Source organism: Plectropomus leopardus, chromosome 2, assembly GCF_008729295.1.
Source record: "Plectropomus leopardus isolate mb chromosome 2, YSFRI_Pleo_2.0, whole genome shotgun sequence".
In the NCBI taxonomy this organism is placed as follows: Eukaryota; Metazoa; Chordata; class Actinopteri; order Perciformes; family Serranidae; genus Plectropomus; species Plectropomus leopardus.
The window spans coordinates 32,037,531-32,057,326 of record NC_056464.1 but is presented as its reverse complement, the minus strand read 5'-3'; the positions used below and the strand labels follow the sequence as shown (position 1 = coordinate 32,057,326).

The 19,796-nt window shown below is 39.7% G+C and overlaps 1 protein-coding gene across 2 annotated transcripts in view; it reads right to left on the bottom strand.

Annotated features, from left to right (window-relative positions):
• The window catches only part of anks1ab (ankyrin repeat and sterile alpha motif domain containing 1Ab), a 55,757-nt gene that overhangs the window by 30,794 nt on the left and 5,167 nt on the right, over positions 1 to 19,796 (bottom strand). For both annotated transcript variants that reach the window (XM_042508886.1, XM_042508896.1), the window contains exon 2: positions 8,174 to 8,246. In XM_042508886.1, the coding sequence (XP_042364820.1) occupies positions 8,174 to 8,246 (73 nt within the window). The remainder of the gene's footprint in view (positions 1 to 8,173; positions 8,247 to 19,796) is intronic.

Below are 19,796 nucleotides of genomic sequence, written 5' to 3'. Positions count from 1 at the left end.
CTGCTGGCTGTGGGGCTCCGCCAGAGAACGTGCCTCTCATCTCTCAAAGCGGTAAATCCAGGTTCAGATCCAACAGACGGCAGGTGAGCCTCTTGACTCTGAAGCGAGGATCACTGCGGGACCACAGTGCAGGTTAAGCTAGCTCATTCCTGAGGCAGGCGCCCCCCCCCACTCCCGCCCCAGCCCACCTGGTTCTTCTCCTCGCTGGGTACAGCTAGCAGCCTCTGTGCTCAGGGCAGAGGTTTGCTGCATCCCCTGCCTGTCTGAGACATGCAGGCAGCGCAGATGCAGTCACAGCAGATGTTCCTGGCTCACACACGCTACCCCTCACTGCTCGCAGGGCATAATGTCCTGACGCCGGCTACTTCTTCTTACACAGGAGACCACAGATCTGCCTCAACCTCAGCCGCCGCGTCCTTTCCACATCCACGACAGGCAACAGACTCAGATCATCCCCCCTTCTCATCCGAGCAAATCCCTCAAGCTCTTCTTTTTAACTCCCCCCCTCCTCGCTCTCGTCTCTCTCTGCTTTCTTTCTCCTGCTCTCGATCTCATAGCCCCATTCCCATATTGTGTGATCGCACTGCAGGGCTGCCGTATGCTGCCTGATGAAGTGGGGTGCTGCTCCACGTAACCACCTCTCTCTCCCTCACTCTCCCACTATATCAATTCCCCTCCCTCTGCCTCTCTCTCCCTCACTCTGTCTCGCTCCCTGCCTCTCGTCCTCAAACACACAGACAGATGCAAACACACACACACACACTCTTCCTCTCTCTTCATCGTCTGTCTCTCTACCTCTTTCCCCTTCTATCTTGCGCCCCTTTTTTTCCTCACACAAATGCACACATCCTCGCTCTTCTCTGTCTGTCTCTCTAACCTTACCCCACCTCTCCCCTTCTCGCTTCCCCCACTGCACTGATTAGAATTGCAGAGGCACTCTGATCTTGCCAGTGCAGAAAGGACACCACCATCAGAGGCAAGGGAACAAGCACCGAGAGCCCAAAAAAATCACAGTCCTGCTCTGCCAAGAATGACTAGAATGTAAAGGGATGACGAAGACCTGATTCTCCTCTGCAGGAGCACTGCCAAATTTTTTAAGGCTAACACGGGATATTTAAACAAAGCCCCTGCTTATTAGCAGACGGCTTTAATTCATTTACATCTTACTTTGATGGTAGGACAAGGGGGGGCAGCATTGATTCAAGTCGGCAGAAGTCTCTAATGCACTCATACGGGAGAAGAGAGAAGACACTTCAAGTCCTGTCTCCTCTCCATCTCACACAGTCATGCAGCATGACAGAAAAGAGGCAAATTCCATTATGTACTTCCAGATGCTCATGTCATTCAGGCTACCCACCACTGGTGGAATGTAACAAAGTACATTTACTCAAGTACTGTACTTAAGTATGAATTTGAGGTACTTGAACTTTACTTCAGTATATCATCTTCATGCCACTTTATACTTTTATTCCGCAGGAAATATTTTACTTTTTACTTTTTACTTATCTGACAGCTTTAGTTACTTTACAAATTAAGAAGATTATTTAAATTTAACAGTTTACAGAAGTACAGCAGCAACAGTTAGTTGTTAAATCATTTGGCTTAAGTCAGGGGGCTGGAGCCAATCCCAGCCGTCATCGGGCGGAAGGCGGGGTGCACCCTGGACAGTTCGCCATCGCAGGGCCGACACATAGAGACAGACAACCATACACACACACAGACACACCTAAGGGCAATTTAGAGTCACCAATTAACCTGAGCTGCATGTCTTTGGACATGTGGGAGGAAGCCGGAGACCCCGGAGAGAACCCACGCAGACACGGGGAGAACATGCAAACTCCGCCCGGACCAAACCCCGTTCCAACCAGGATTTGAACCAAGGACCCTCTTGCGGTGAGGCAACAGTGCTAACCACAAAGCCACCATGCCGCCCCATTTGGCTTAAGTCTTTCTATATATTTTTTGAAAAAAATATTTTGGGGGTTTGGGAAAGTGTTTTTTTTTTCTTTTTTATGATTTGGGGCTTTTTGGATTTGTTTTTTTTTCCTTTTTTTTTTTAAATAGATGACTTTTGGGGGTGTTTATCTTATATAATATATATAGAGAGTTTTTTTCCTAATAATTTTTATGTTTTAAGGGTTTCTTGGTTGTTGTTTTTTAAGATTTGTCTGCATTGGTTTCTTTTACTTTAAATACATTTTACGTAACATTTTCAATGAAGGACCTTTACTTGTAACAGAGTATTTTCATAGTGTGATATCAGTACTTTATCTAAATACTTCTTTGACCACTGCTACTGACAGGAAAAAGCCTCAATTAGCAAGTGAGTTAATATATAATTGAGATAGATTTTGGGTTAAAAAAAAAAAAGACTTGGTCTACAAAGGGAGTGGTAGACTTCAGCGCCCACCTATACAGGGCTGCTCACGGAGTCCGTCACTGGTGTTATCTGGGTACAGCTGCAGGCAGAGCGTAATTATGCAGGCTTTCAAGCTGCTTGCAATCACCTCACACATTCCCAAATGGGTAGTCAGCCAGTCAGTAAGGCAGTCAGGGCAAGGAGAAGCGGTGCCAACAGAGGGAAGTAAAGTGAAGGGCTATTGATTGAAACTCCTCCGTAATTGGCCGCCTGTACCCCTGTTGCTCTGGCCGCTAACGATCAGGTAAAAGGCCAAGTCGGGTCTCCGTGACCCGTCAGTCATCCACAAGGACCGACGCTCATCATTCGTTATCAGTGAGAGAAGCTGCTGTCAGATTTGCCCTGACTGAGGAGAGAGATGATGGAAGGAGGGAGTGAGTGAGAATGAGCAGGAGACAGATAAGAGACAGAGAAAGACTAATAAAGGAGGAGGCGATGAAACATATGGGCGAGATAAGATGGTAATAGGACGTAAGAGGGATTGAAGTGGACTAATTATGATTCACTACGAGATCCCGCAACTCCTCCTCCTTCTTTACTCTTTCCTCCCGAGCGTCATACCAAAGTCAGCTCTTACACCACAATATCCAGACAAAGACTGTTAAAAATACCCGCCACCCCATCCAATTACTTCCATTCATTTGGGACAGCAACACCTCCCACGGTAGTAGGACCTAATTACTGACTGACAGAGTATCCGATGCTCCTCCGTGGGGGGGAACTGGGTCACTGTCTTATCCCCTGTTAAACAGGCCAAGCTGTCAAATCTATCCAAGTGGGTTTCTGCACAGTTTGAGCACCGCTAGGTCTAGACTTGGCTCCGAGGAGCGCCCAGAAAGACCTATTTACAGAGGAAGAGGTAGAGGTTGTGCCTAGATAAAGCCGTGCCTCTTTATCAGAGCAGCAGAAAAAGCACTAGCTCCTTGTCAACACACCCAAGCACTGGAGAAAATGAGCCGCAAAGCTGAATTAATTCAGGGAAACTGAAGGCGGACTCTTTCCCTTTGAACGTCAGAGTGTGCCTGTACACAAACCGAGCCGATGCCTCCTGTGTGCTGTTAGCTGAGCTCTCTCTCTACTCCCTCTCTCTTTTTAAGCTCATTTACTCAGTGCTCTCTTAGCAGACAATCGAGGCACTCGTGATGGGCACACAACACAAACAACCTCATCCTTGAGCATGCAGAGTGGCGCAAAACTGTAGGGCTGGTTTTTGTTGCCACAAAAAAAAAAAAATCTGATGTTCAGAAATCTGCTTCAGGAAGATGATTTGGCCGTCCTTGGCTCCTGATATGAGGACAGCATACAAGGAAAAGGTGGATGCTATGAAAATACACCGAAACAGGGACAGAGGATAAGGTTTCCCAGTTCTATCACAATAAAAAGATAAGGGTGGAATAAAGAGTGACAATTCAGGTTTCCATGTTTGTGTAATCTCCCTCATCTCCTTCTCTCTCCCCCTCTTCTCTCTCTCTCCCTCCGTCTCCTGGTGATGACTCGGATGGGTACCTGTTTGTTCCCTTTCATTACACTGTGGAAAAAGAAAATGTGACCTCTTTACTAAGAGACACGTACGAAAACAGCAACAAAAGCATCTTCGCAACCTCCAGAACTACTTGTGCACAATCTCCGATTAAAATCGGAGCAGCAACTGCATGACTCAGCTGAATCTGGGACACTTTCAGCATGCCGTTCTCCAAACAAGGCCTATAAATAGCACACACCTATATATGTAAAAGAAAAAAACACACAAATAACATATTTCCTCTTATGTAATGTAGAATAACCGCAGGTCTTAGTCGTTAGGATAGCAATTAATCTAAGGATGCTTGTGCATGCTGCAAGCCAAATTACAATTAAAATCATAAATTAACACCGCAATGGAAACCAGCTTTACTTTGAGATTGCTTTGCTGATATACATCTCCTTTTGGTTTAAAATAATGTAAAGGATTATTAATATCGTGTGATGATTAAGAGCAGCCTGGAAGGAGCTGAAAAACATTATAGAAAATTAAAAGGATAGTTTGGGATTTTTAAAGTGGGGCTGTATGACAATCTTATGTATAGTCAGTGTATTACATACAGCAGCTGGCAGTCAGCAAGCTCCCAGTCCACACCCCACAGCTCAGCATGACCATGATGTATAGAGGGGTTTATATCAAGACACTTTAAAAACAGCCTACCTAAAAAGTACAATATCTGTCTAAGTGGATGCTGTATTGAGAGTGTTTTCAATGTGAAGTTTTGTTTCAGATGGATAACGTAAAAGCCACTTACGGCACTCTAAACCAAACAGCTGACTGGCGGCAGATGAGAAATGTAGTGCCAAAGGAAAAGGCAGTGTGACAGCGAGGTGAAGCGGTGACAATACTCAAAATATAGCGTCCACTTAGAATGATATTGATTTAAGGCAGGCTTTTTCTAAAGTGGCAAAACTATGTTTTTATATCAACCCCCGTGAGATACGTGCCCCATTTGTTTCTATTGCGTGCTGACCACCAGCTACTATATGTAATACACTGACTATACGCAATACAGCCCCACTTCAAAAATCCCAGACTATCCCTTTAAGATAAAGATGGTAAAAATTGTTACAGTAATAAAAATTGGTGTTGTTACTGTTATGTATTATGTGTTTTTTAATCTAATTGTTCTTTGGTAGTTTTATTTAGATTGTTTTCTTTTTTCTGTTTGTTTATTCATTGCATCCCTTCTCATTTTAAATTTGTTTTAATATGTTGTTTTTTAAATTCCCTACCCATTTCATTTTAATCACGTAGGGCACTCTAAGCTGTAGTTTTGTTTTTGAAAAGGTGCTTCATAATTTAAGTTCCTTTTACTTTGTTACTATCATATCCATAAACAGCAGAATATTCATTATCTGAAGGCTAAAAGAAATAAACCCTCTTCATATCCCTCATCTACAGATCCACTTCATGATTGAAAGTAAAATTTGATGTAAGAGATTTGATTAAAACAGTAGATGTCCATAACATTTTTTATTTAGCATTTAGTTTAATTGGTTAAAAAGGTCTGACTTATTTCATCCTGTTATTTCCATTAAGAGTATTACCATTTTAACTGCATACATACAGTATGTACTTTTAGCCTTTGTAAAGGTCTGACAGGAAGAAGTGATGTAAGATGCAATATAAGTACCTGACAACACACTATCACATGTGGGTTTAAATAGTGGTTCATCAATAAAAGTCTTGTAGGAAAAGTTGATATATTTCCTCTTACTTGTAGTGCTACTTATCAGTGTAGTTTCTGAGTGCTGAAGATATCAGTTATAAAAATGTATGTCTTCTCTCTAATAAAACAGAACTAGATGGCACTCAGCTTATGTAGCTCAAAGTGCCCAGAAAAATAAATACAGCGATGTGTCTGCAGGACTTATAGCCCAGTCCCTCAAGATAATCCAGAAACCTTGGCAGTTTAATGTAGGAACTATTTTCTTTCTACCAAACTACACCTGCCAACTGTGTCTTTAAACAAGAGGAAGTGTACATCTACTGCCAGCTCACCAAGCACCACTGACCTAGCGAATGTTACAGCTCAGCCGACGGGGACACCATTAATGTTTACATCTTGCATTGTCAAGAACCTCTCGTCCTTGAGCAGATGCCTGCTTCATTCTGTGTATTGATGTGGTTGACGGGTGTAGTTTGGTAGGAAGACAACAGTTCCTATTTGTAACTGCTCACAACAAGGTCTGCGGATAATGTAGAGCAACCGATATTACAGCAATGCCATAGCTTTTGTGTTTTCCCTAGAGTTTCCTTATGTTTCCCATTCCCTGTGTTCCCTGCTCTTGGCTCTGTTCATCACACTCACCTGCCTGCTATCAGCTCATAAAGCGCACCTGCCTCTCATGAGCTCATCCACACGCAGTATCTCTACTCCAGCTCTCCAACCACCCGCAGCCAGATTGTTGTTCAAGGTCGACTCAGTTTATTCTTGGTATTTTGCTTCCTTGTGTTTTTGTGCTATTATTAACCTGTGTTTTCCTGTCCTCCAGAATCACCATTCAACTACCTGCCAGCTTCACCTGCTCTCCTCACTTCCCCTCCCCCCAGCCTTGTCTCAGCCATCTCGTTCCTCCCCACGGACCCCCCTGACTCCCATCCCTCCCCACCAATCCCATATCATTACTTTTTGTAGCAATAAGCCTCTTTTCACTGTCATTCAGTCTGTGTTCTTCACTTGGCTTCTAATCGTGTTCATAACAACCGATGTGATGCAATCCGATACAATAAGATAAGCTAAAATACGATTTTATTGCCAGTTTACACTGAAATTCATTTTGCGTGCAAAGACTGCTCTGAAGTTCACACACAAGTAGCACATGCCCATGAAAACACACCAAATGACCATGAAAAACATCAAATAATATCCTCAGACTCAGATCTTAATTCGCTGCACACTGATTTTGGTTTTGCAACAGAATAGATTGTTGTATAAACAACATTTTCAGCCTGTTGCATTTAATTGGAGGGCAAAAGTTGGTGTTCTCCAATAAGAACATGCGAGGCGTCAGTAGAGATGCTGTCTGAGCATGCTCTCCTGGTGAGTTGCCTGAAAGGATTGTGCCACAGGTTGGCCAATAAATTCAACGCAAATTTGGAGTTGACTGCACTAGGTCATTACTTATGTAAAGACACATTAGAGTTGAGTTTTCCGAATGTATTTTTTCTGTGCTTTGAGCACCACAAGCCGAGTGTCATATAGTTCTATTATAATTGTAAGAAGACAGACATCTGTACAGCCGATATCTCCAACACTCCCACACCAAAACAATCTGCACTGACAAAAAGCATTACAGGTAAGAAGAAAAATATGTATTTTTGGCTAAACTGTCCCTTTAGTTCTCCTAATTCCTGTGCCCTTACTTTATATCAGTTTATCCCAACCATGTTTTACTGTTTTAGTCTTGTACCTTGGGTGACGTTCCACCTTCCTGTGGTCAGCAGATTGTTAATCCATGAAACACACTGTACATAACTAATAAGGACTTCATCTTAATAAATCTGTTGAGATTTCATGAAGGCAGTCCTGTGCATACCCAGAGGAGCTGTTACACAACACTGTATGATGAAACCACCTTATGGCACAGTCTCTAATGGAGGTAGGTTTACACTGTATCAACTCAGGAGTGTTACCTAAACAAACTGAGCTGATGCCAGCTGGCTTCTCCTTCTGCACTGCCTGAAGGACACTTGATGAAGCGTACTATCAGCTCAAGCCCTATTGAGATATACAGTAACTCCAGAAAAAAAAATATGACAGTGAGTGGAATTCAGAATTAGATTTCCCACAACAGGGAAAGTTTGCGTGTAACAAATAACTACAATGTGCCAAACAAATGTCAGCTTGAATCTCTGTGACTTATAAGAGCAAAAAATCTACCCTCATCCTTTCTGCAGATTTTTGAAAACTGCACAGCAGCTCTTAAAAAAGCTGCTCACAAATGTGAGCAGTTTCATGGTGTGCAAAGTGTGGTTGTGGCTAACATTACATAGAATTTCCATCCAATAAACTCTGCAGGGCGATCATGAAAGCAGGGGTAATTAAGAGTTTTATAAATGGTTAATGTGTAAGACTCATTAAATTTCCTATATCCAGTTGTCGTTTTGTATTAACCAACAAATAAATTACACGCCACAGTCATATATCTGAAGGAAAAAAAATTACAAACTTCAGCATAAATTAAACATCTATTATCATGCAAAAATCATAGGTGGTGAAGCATTACCTGATTTTGGTGTGGGCTGTTTCTTTTTGGATGTTTCGATGCCTGCTCCAATCAAGGTCATGATCTTCTCAATCTGTTCAAGAGAACAAGCATGAAACACCAGAAAATGAGTTAACAGTGAATGAATGACAAATCATTACAGAACACAGGGGATCCCATGATGAAATTTCAACCCAGTCGCCAAAATAAATGTTGGCCTTGTACTTTTCTGCCATCCGTGGATATGTATAATTTATACATTATTATTTAACTTTATGTTTCAACAGAGCTGTAACTAATGTTTGGTTATGTATAGGCACAAGAACCATTTGGTTAACAGACACTTTGGGTTGTAAAATTACAGCTTGAAATGTTACAGATATCACGCTAAAAATACTGCTTTGGTGGCAGAGTCACAGCTGGAATTGCCACCAATGTCCTGCTAAAAACACTGTTTGTTGAACAGTGGTCTGCAGCCTGGCATCTGTCTCACCTAGGTGTTATCCCATCCACCACCTCCCAATGAGAAACTCAGCTCATAAACATGAAGTCAAAAGTGCATCACTTCAGAAATGTTTACATGATAGGCCTACATATTAAACCTACAAACGTAATGTAATCTGTGGTCTGCAGAAATGCATAAAGGCAATATTTTCGTCTGGCGAGTGGGCTGTAAATTCTTCAAAACATGCATTAAACTGTGTAACCCTCCTCCATCCCACCACAGCCAAACCAATTACAAAACAGGACCAGTGAAGGAGTGGCACTGGGTGAGGTGTTAGGACACAGAGCTGCTGCTGCTGGGAGTATTTTGGAGGAGGCGGGCTGCTTTGCAATGATGGATTACAAGCAACAGTCCAACGTGGACAGCAATTCAATGACTAACCCACAACTCAGCAAAAACACAGCAGGGTGATGAGGTGAGTTACAAGTTTTTGAGACTCCAAATTATTTAGGCCTATAGGCACTCCTGTAGCCAAGTCCATACTGTACAGACAGACCCTCCAGAGATTGTGATCTGTTGCTGACTGATTCTTAGTGAGCATTTGATTGCCCTCTCGGACCTGTATTATTTAAGCTTCACAGAAGAAGGCAACAGCGTATTGCAAGGTTAAGTGAGCACAATGCTGCATGCAGGAGATTACAGAGCAACTCAGAGAAGAGTTGTTTAGGGGCTTAGAGCCAAAAATGTTTATTTAAGTGGTCTCTGGCTTTCCAGGAGAGCCAAAATACATTTCCAGGTTGTTTGCTTTTGTTTATTTGCTGGATAACTGAACAGGAACTGAACAGTAACTCAAGTGCCAGCAACGATCCTTTCTGTTGCTCAACACAATATTTTATCAAGTACTGTTAGAAATATAAGTAAGACAAATAATAAACAATCATTTATCCAGAGCCAATCTACCTCCCTGAACCTTTATATCTCATAAACACTTTACATAAGTATCTCATTTGTTAAATCTGAAAAAAATCTCACAAGATGTCACTCTGTCCAGTCAAAACATCGCCCCACACACGACCCCCAAGTGTCCATTTTACACTTTTGTTTCTTATTCAACATGATCTCACAGATATTCATGAAATGACCACGACCTCTGAACACCCTGTTAAGTGGTAGTGCCATGTATTGTGCTGACATTATGTTGTAGCGGCACAGTTAGGTTTAAGAAACAAAACTACTTGGTTAACATCAGAAAAAATGATGAAACTGTTTAAAGGATGAGGGTAAGTTAAGTTAAAAGAAGTCAGCATTGACTTTAGTTTCACACGGTACACGAATAGCGTTCTCCCAACTAAAAGTTTGGTGTTTGTTGACCAATCCACCATCGGACTTCCTCCCTATGCGGTCGTTTTCGCTCTCTATACTTCGAATTGTAACATTAACCACAGCCCATTGCATGAAATAACTGAATGAGGGAATTTGTGTGTATACCACACCCGTGGATCCTAATTGACTTTACATTTGTGTGTTATTGGCACATAACTTTAACACAATACATGCTACCACCTTGTGGCGCAGTGTCAAGAGGTTGTCATTTCATGCATTTCTGTGAAACCAGTGTTCTTATTTAAACAAAGAAGGTAGTAAGTGGATTTCATTACCTTCAGAATGAGCCAGGCTTGCTAAGCTTGCTGGAGTCCCATTGAATGGACAGATAATAGAGTGGTACCAATTTTGTCATCTAACTCTCAACAAGATGAATATGCATTGTTCCCAAAAGGTTGAACTATTCCTTTAAACACAACAGCATGAAAACTGAATAAGGTGGGACCACTTACACTAGGTGTGAGACAAGTAATCCTAATGTCCTGTTTCTGTTCCCTATTATTAAACATTCAGAAACAAGGATTGTATTTCACTGATTTCATTAAGCTCGATCGCAACAGACAGTTCATTCTGAAGTACTCAATGTCATATTTCTTCCACACAAATATACACAGCAGTGAATTCATGAGTCATGATATTCAAACAAAAACAGTCTGGGATTTATCATACATACTGCATATTTGAATAATCCTCACTCATCACTGGTTGAGTGTGAGCAATTTGTCTACAGATCACCACACTACTTGCTGACACTTCATGCTTCAAGGACAACAGGACGTCATGCACAGAGCGTACCATTCACCCCACTACAAAGAGAACAGACTATACATATTAATAGCACTCGACATTCTTTGGCTGTTGTAGAAAAGAGAAAATCTGCAAGTACATGTTTTGATGATTCTGAACAAGGCAATTAGCAGGCTGAGGTCACCTAAAACTGTGTGGGAACTATTGCAGATCAGGCTGAGAACTAAATTTAGAATCACTAGAGTAGTCTATTCACAATCAGCAATGAAGATTTTTGCAAGCCTGAAAAGCTGATTCTGCTTTCACTAGTGACACCAGAGACACAGCCAGGCTTATTTGATGTAATATTTAGTGTTTGAAAAAGCCCTATGCACTTCGCTAGTGGCATCAACACTGTGGAAAAGCCTTGATTCATTTGGAAGTCAGGCACGTGGGACGCATGGCATATGCCTCCAGCAACACAGACCTCACATTACTCTCTGAATTAACCTAGTTACATTCTATATCATACACACACACACACACACACACACACACACACACACACACACACACCAGGACTGCATTACATCTGAGCTTAAGTGCACCTTTATCAAAACTCGTCACCAAAATGCTGCCTCTAGGGAAACCAGCGTCATCATAGTCAAAGTGCTGAAGTATTTCATAACACTATGCACATGCAGCCTCAACCACTACAAACAGCTACATGTTAGGCACCGAAATAGTGTAGAAACATATTGAATACATTTCTGTTACTCAAAAGATAAACTTGTTTTAGAATATATCAAACATACAGTATATTGCATGGAAATACATGTGAACTCAGGTCAATTGGTCCATTAGTGTTTCCATCCCTCCATTAGCTACGACCTTGAGAGTCGCCAGGGGACTGGAGACAATCCCAGTTGACATTGGGCAAGGACAACCTGGACAGGGTCACCAGTCAATCCGGGCTGACACTAAGCGAGAGACAACCATTCACGCTCCCATTCAAACCTACGAGCAATCTAGAGTCACCAACCTGTGGGGAGAACCCGGAGCACCCAGAGGGCCACTGCACCCCCACAGTAACTTTGAAGAAATATTTTACCCTCAAATAACCATTTGTATGTCAAATACTCAAACCGAGTTGTTATGTTGAATTTGTGAAGAAGAAACCTTTTACAATACAACAATTACCAACCCAACCTCAACATCCAATATGGCTGCCCTTCAAAACAATGGTATTGAGAGTTGAGGTAATACTAAGTTTATCCGCACTTTTAACCTCTTCGTGTATCTCTAAACCAGCAGTAAACAGTCCTGTCCAACTTTTTTCTGTGGACATGTTGCTATAGTGTTTGTATGCACAAAATAAAGAGTGATGAGTTGTTAAAAACTGGTAGCGCTAACAATAGGTAGCCCAGCAATAGGCGTTGCTAACAATATCTTGGTTTTCCAACATGTACTGGAAAGTGATAAATTTGGGTGTGATGTCATTCCCTGCTCCAACCTCCAACTTCAGAAGTAAATGGAGCAGAGCTGTAGACAAGCAGCTAACGTGTTCAGTGAGGTAAAATTACTGTTTTTGTCAATGTAGTCTGGCTATGAAGAGCACGTCGATAAGTTTTACATTTAGTTTATATTCCCATTGGAAAGGGCTGTCTGTTTGGGAGGTACTGAGTGTACAATTGGATAAACGAGACTTGGATTATATGGCAAAAGATGTGTGAGAGTTTGGGAAACTGGTGTTTTGATACAATTTTGCTGTTGCTGAACACAGTCACCTTTTACTCTGATTTATCAGGAATTATATCCATTTTTCTTTTCCATTCTTGGTTCACTGTTGAAGGATACTAGAAAAACATTGTCTTTACAAATTAAACATAACACAGGATGAGAATTAGATTGTAAAGGAATTTTTAAAAGAAAAGTGTGTAATTTGGGGTGGGGGGTCAGTTTTCTTACAGAGAGTTAGAAGACTGACGAGAAGAATGGTATCATTTTTTTCATCTAACTCTCAGGAAGAAAGCTGAAAAACGAACTGACTTGTTACTGTTATTCAGTCTACCCCATTTAAGTCAAGCAGGATACAAGCTAAGCGACAGAAACACATCTTTCTATGCAAAAGAGTTCAACTGCACCACAAATACATCCTCCAAAATGAGCGAGTAAATGTACACGAAATTGCATTAAGTATCTACTTTTCCTTATTGGACATGGATTAGAGAGAGAAAGGTGATATTTCCTTGACCTACAACTGCAAGCCAACTCTCAGTGGAAATTAACTTGACACAAAGAATGCTTTCCAGTGAATATCTGGAAGCAGGCTGGAAATAATCAACTAAGAAGATCTATTCATGCAGAAATGTAATTGACGGTGCAGTTGTGAAGCACATGAGGCTCTGAGTGGACTGTCATTAAATCACTGGTGCTCAACTCTGAGTGATGGCTCCACATCCTGAAGTGATTTACATGTTAATACAGGTTGATCTGCTCTTCAGTTCCCGCACACACTGCAAAAATTATCCATTTAATGTCACCCTTTCATGCTCAAGTTTAGGTGAAAAAGATCTGACAGGAAGGGGGAATAATTTTTGCTTATTTCCAATGTAAGTCAAGTAGTTGATAGATATTTTTGTAAGCATATTATATCCTTGGCACTTGCCTTATTTTGCATGACCTGTAGATATTATTTTGACCTGTTCTTCTCAAATTTAAAACAGATGAAAATACAAATACAAACATAAATGTTCTCTGCTTTGTCCTGGAGCCTGAGACCAGGTACTCTGACAACTAGTCTTGTTTTCATCAAGGAGAACAGAACACAAGCCCTTGATGGTCACACAATTCGACTCTAGGATACAAAAACCTTCAGCAAGACGTACAAAAATAGACTGAAAAACTCCCAAACAGACCTTGGTATCACACTTTCTAGTACAACTCAAAGGACTACAAAGTCAGACCCAACTTAAATTGCTACTGATCTTGGGTCTGTGATTTTGATTGGATCCAAAAGCACCCAAGAAAGATTAAATGAGCAACACGAGCTGCTCTTTTTTAGGCAATCAAAGTACAACAGATTGCTGACTTGAGTCGATGTGGCTTCAACGTGCTAGAGACTGTGCTTGTTAGTTTAAAGAGACCTCCATATTAGCCAGGAGTTGGCCAGTTTTATCCTGAGTCAGTCAGTCAGTCTCAGTGGGCTCCTCTACAGGCCTAATTAGACCTACATTCATTATGAGTATCACTGCTCCGCAAAAATATAGAGCATATACATACATACATGGAGCTGAATCCTGAAATATTCAAAAGAGCCACGAAACTGTGTATTCTAATGTAATCGAGAGATGTGGAAATGTTGCAATTATCTGTAACATGTTCCCTGATTGCTCCAGCCAGTCAGTTTCAGCAAAGTTGTTATAGTTCACTGTTGTTTTAAATGACAAAGGGCACAGAGAACAAAAGAAAATGTGAAAATGGTGCAAACATTATGAAATTGTACAATAATTGCATGAGAAAGCTATTAAGACAATCAATGCCAGCAGCCAGTATCAGCCAAAGTGATGTAAGGCTTATTTATACTCCCTTTTCAAACATTTTAAATGTCATTGCCCTCATACTTTCATGCATCCTTTATGATAGCATAGATACAGCCAATACATGGCACTAAAAGGAAAAGTTAAAAATTTCTGACAACAACAAACATAGCTACTGTGGAGGTCATAATGTTCCTTTTAACATAGGCAGGGAAGTGTTGTATATACAGCACTGTTCTGCGAGGCCATTAAATATATTGCGACATGTTGACGGAGGATTCTTTTCACTATATTACAGACTCGTTGCCTTCCACCATTTTTTAAATGTCCTCGTAGTCTCCTACAGTTGTATCAATGGACGTATTAAGAAACGTGGATACAGTAATGGGCGCAGGTTTGTTTGTTTGTTTTTAAGCATAAAAAAACAAGGTAAAGATAAAGCCAACGGGTGTAGCACATCATAAGAAACAGCATAAATGGGTTATTCATGTCCATGTAAATACACTGACTGTCAGCTGTGGGCGTTGAAGAACAACACCTAAAATAAAAGACCAATAAATCAGCAAATACAATAGAAGTCCTCGTAGAAACCATAACTTCATCCCAATTCTACACAAAAGACTAACTTTATACGTTAATCTTCATTTTTATGCAGTCAGAATAGAAATAACTGCTTCATCATTTTTTTCTAACAGTGTGAGACATGAGCTGTCAATCGTACTGTAACTATTGTGAATACTACTGCCAATTAAACTTCAAGAGGAGGAAGCAAACTGTTTACTTCCTTTTTTTGTATTACAAGATGTTCCTCAAGCTGCCTCACCATTCACATTTTGACAAGCTTTAAGCTGCTTCTTGGTTTCCTTTAAGCCTTACATTGAGGGGCAATATATAAACATATAAATGAAAAAAGGCAAATTTAGAATAAACACTGACAGATTTGAGTACAGCAGTAACAGAAAGACTATGTGATATAGTCTAAAAAGAGAGCCATAATGTGAAATAATCTTGAACAATGGCTTTAGCGATAGGGAGTATAATATTGTACTAAGCCAATGTCTCTTGCACATAAATGATGGCAGTGTGCCCAAAGCCAAACAGATAATGGAAATGATGGCTGGATATAATAAACTAACCAAAAAGGCTGCTTGCCTCACTGGCGCTGGCCTGGAAACAGGATTACCGCCTCAGTATCATTGTCAATAAAGACAGATGGGCCAGTAGCTCCACACTATACAAGACCCAGATCACATAATTCTATCCAGCAGTACTCATGATTTGGATTGATTTTTATTTATTTGACAGCTTTGAAACCACACGCCATAAATAAAGCTACTAAAAATGATTACAGTTAAGTCATGATGTCCTTCACGGTGTACTGTGATTGTGTCGAGGCATGGTGACACGAGTGTAAAGCTTTGTCTCATGGATGTATTATGATTTATAGTTACAATTAGCATACGTGTCTAACAGATTTCAGTCATTTGATCGTAAAGGTCTTTTTAGGACATCGCATTAAGTTAATGCCTTTTTGCAATTGATTTTTTTTTTTCAGTAAATCCTTGTGATCATCATCTTGGATCTTCATTTATTACTCACTGCTTTATTAACCACTACATAAACATAAATGTAAGGCTCTAACTGTGTCACCTCTACTGTATGACAGAGTATACCGTTACTTCGTTTTTGTAGATTTTACCATGTAGTTCTTCTGCATCCAGCTTGTTAGGTTGTGCTGGAATTGGGATTTAATGTCAGGTAATATCAGATTATCATAAATTAAAGTCCTTAGGGTGTATTTTTTCACCTGCGCAAGATAAGACTTATCAACTCTTTGTGAATGATAGATGAGATCTAGGGCTACAACTAACAGTTATTTTCATTATCTATTATTCTGTCGATTATTTTAGATTAATCGATCAATCATTCACTTTTAACTGCTGTCGCGAATTCGGGAAGCCCAGTGTCCAGGCCTCAGATGTCTTGTTTTGTCAGACAAACACTCCAAAACCTACAGATATTCAATTAATTATGACATGAGAGAAACGCTTAAAAATGACAAACTTGAAACATACCAATATTTGGCATTTTATTAAAATAATTAAACTACTATCAAAATAGTTTGTGAATATTTTTTTATCAACCAAGTGATTAATTAACTACTTGTTTCAGCTTTATTGAAAGCAAAATTTTAATGTTAAATATTTTAATCAACTTTATTTGACATTACTGAATGTATCTCTCCACATATTTGTGTTTAACTATGTTAAGCATCTACTTTTGGAGATTTTATTTTATGGGCTCAACATATTAACATTTCCATTAATGTTTATGCATATCCTTTGAATGACATAATCTAACGCCCGGGCCATAATGCATGTGTAACGCAAGCAGCGTGTGTGCGTTGTGTAACCTGTGTTTTTTGTTGTATTTTTTCTGCACCCATTTTAACATGTTAGAGCAGCCACAGCTGGTGAAAGTAGCATAAGCCGCACTGCTCAGGCATGGTGCTGGCGTACACATGTAGAGATTCAGAGTCTCACAGATTTTAACCACGTGTCTATTTCAGCAAAAATAGACAAACAGTTTCAATGTCTACATCTATCACAGAACATAATAAATATGATTTTTTATGCTTCAACTCAACCATATTTGTTGCCGTTTAAAAATAAATGACTTGTAAAAATGTTTCTGTTGACAGAAACACTTGAGTAATCAACACAGGCTTTTTTATTGTGAAATATTTGTATGACCGTGTTGTAGACATTGCAGTGGCCTGCATGGCTCCATGAATAAGTGGAGTATAGGCTTTTAATTGTGGAAATACAGCAGTTACAGTTGCAGGCAGCTCTGCAGCAGCACCGGAGCGACAACACTGTCAGTGTAAACACTGAGAGCGTGTGAGCCGTAGAAGTTCAGCACGGCAGCTGTCACATGCTGCTCACGCATGCAGTGTGGTTCGGTGGAAAGCTATATTTGATAAGCAGCTATTTTCAGAGCAAAGTAACATTATCCTATGCTTTTCTTTGAGACGTTATATATATCTTTCTGCAATACAAAACTGCTTAATCAAGATTAGGTAAAGCTTATGGTCACAATTAAATAGTTAAGTGCCTACTACTATAAAATGAGACATGAACCGAAGACACCAGTGTTAAAGGAAAATGGTTTTGAAAACTATCCATAACCCTGTTCTCAACATCTCATTTCATGTAAGATACTTATTTTTTTTTAGCAAAATGCAGTTTTCAAATGCTAAATAGTTACTTATGACAGTAACTTGTAAAAGATTTGGGCTCGACTTTTTAGAGAAGCAGCTGAAGCTAATTTAAAAACTGCATGAACTCAATGAGAAGCACCACTTAGTTAGTCTGACTTTAGGAAAGCCAGATTTTAGTTTTAAACTGGCAATCACCACAAAGAAAGCTACATTTAAGTTTCTGAATTTATATTAATATTTGAAAAAATGTGTCTTTACTAAATGACATAATACAATCATTTAAACATGATCAAATTGCCTCAAAGTTAAACCTCATATTGCCATTTCCACACTGGCAGACTTCCATTCTTAAAAGCACACAATAGCATTTGAACAGGTCTAGCCGTTGCATGTCTGGAACAAAAGCATTTAACAGCAGGCTGGATGACATGTGGTGTCTCATGTGTTACACCTGGTAGGAAATTTTACGGGCAATGTGGCAGGTAAATCGGGACTGTGCCTCCCACCCTCTGTGCCCAGCCCCCACCAACACCATCACCACTACTCTCATATTCATGTACCACATCTGTCTAACCAGATCTTGGGATGTGTTCACTCTGCCGTGACTCTCTATATGAATTATAAACCAGCTTACATGTACTTTGAAAATATTCCCTCTATATTAACTGGATTTACCAACATCAAGATGTTTTTGTACATTCATCTTATCTAATTTTCACTGTGGCCATTCCAAATTCATAGCTATTGAAAACTAACATTGGTTACTAGAAGCTAAGGTATATGTTTTCACATATTCAATTTCAAAAATCATTATATAACAAACGTAATCCATACATACTACATCTAAGAAAATAGACTATAATAAACCGAAATTAACATAATAAAAATAAGAGTATTTTCATTAGGAATCCCAGTCTACTTGTGTTATGTAAGAGCACAGCCATTAGCAGGTGTAGCAGCATATAAACACACACACACACACACACAAACTGTATGCACTCAAAAAGCTTGCATGCGTAATGACCTGAGAAATACCGTTGGGAAATTTAGAGTACGCACACGAATGAAGCCACTCAAGCATCTGTAACATGTGGTTGTGTTAACCTTTGCCTTTTGAGTATTGAACAGATGTGGTGAAAACGTCAATCACCTTAATCATATATGTCATTTCTATTATTAGCACAGTATGTAATGGCCACTGAAATGTATGATTATTATATAATAAGGGCTATTTATGGCATTTGAGGTAAAGGAAAAGGAGTAAGCCACCTTTAAAATACATGGACACACAAGAAATTAGTGAAGGCAGAGTGGCTGTACCTTACGTTCATAAATCCATTTTGTTGTTTAGTGTTGTATGTTTCCTATTTCCATAGATGACTCGCCAAACGTCGACAGGAGGATGATAAAATTGTTCCATGGCAGCTACACTACAGTTTAACAGAAAAATTACATTTGCAGATTGACTTGGATTGACAATAGCCTCTTACAATAAAAAGACACAAATTTAGGATGGCGTAATTCATTAGATATGTGCTTTGGTAATATGAAATAGCAGATAGCCGTAACTTTGTGCCGCATTTACTTTGTGATGATAACTATTATTTATTTCCACTCTGATTTAATTTTCATCATACAAGTTGGGCCAGATGAACAGTTTCTTTTAGCAAGTTGCAGTTATGCTCAATTCAATTTGTGGACATTAACCTTTATTACTAGTAAAATATTTCATATGGCTAAATTTCATATGTGAGAGATAAAACTTTCACGAACACAGTATACATTAAACATTAAGTTTAAAAAAGCCGTCACTTACGGTTGAAAACGTCAATTCTAACGACTTGAGTCACGGGAGTTGCGGACATCACCTGTAACGGCATCTCAATTATTGGTAACAGACGTTGAGTTCATGCTACTCTTTTCCTGAAACTTTAACGGCATATTAAACAGATATAACGTGGGAACAAACTTTCAATTCTTTTCTGCTAATTCAAGCTAAATTTTTGCGGACTTATTCAGCTTAGGTTTTGTTTCACTTCGGCTCCTCCCTGCTGCCTGTATTTTTATTTTCTTCCAACTCTAACTGACAAAGATGGCGGCCAACGGAAATGCTCTTTTTTATTCTCAGTTTTGTATTTTTAAAGACTTTTTTTTCTTTTTATTATTTGAGTGTTTTGGTTTTATTGCGCGTGTTTCTTTTTTTATTTCATTCTACAGCCACATGTTTCATGTAAATCCTTTTGTGGAAGCCATAACTCACTTTCACAGCAATTTTATTTACTTATATATTTATTTATTTATCTATGTAAAATTGTGTTAAAAGATCCTCCA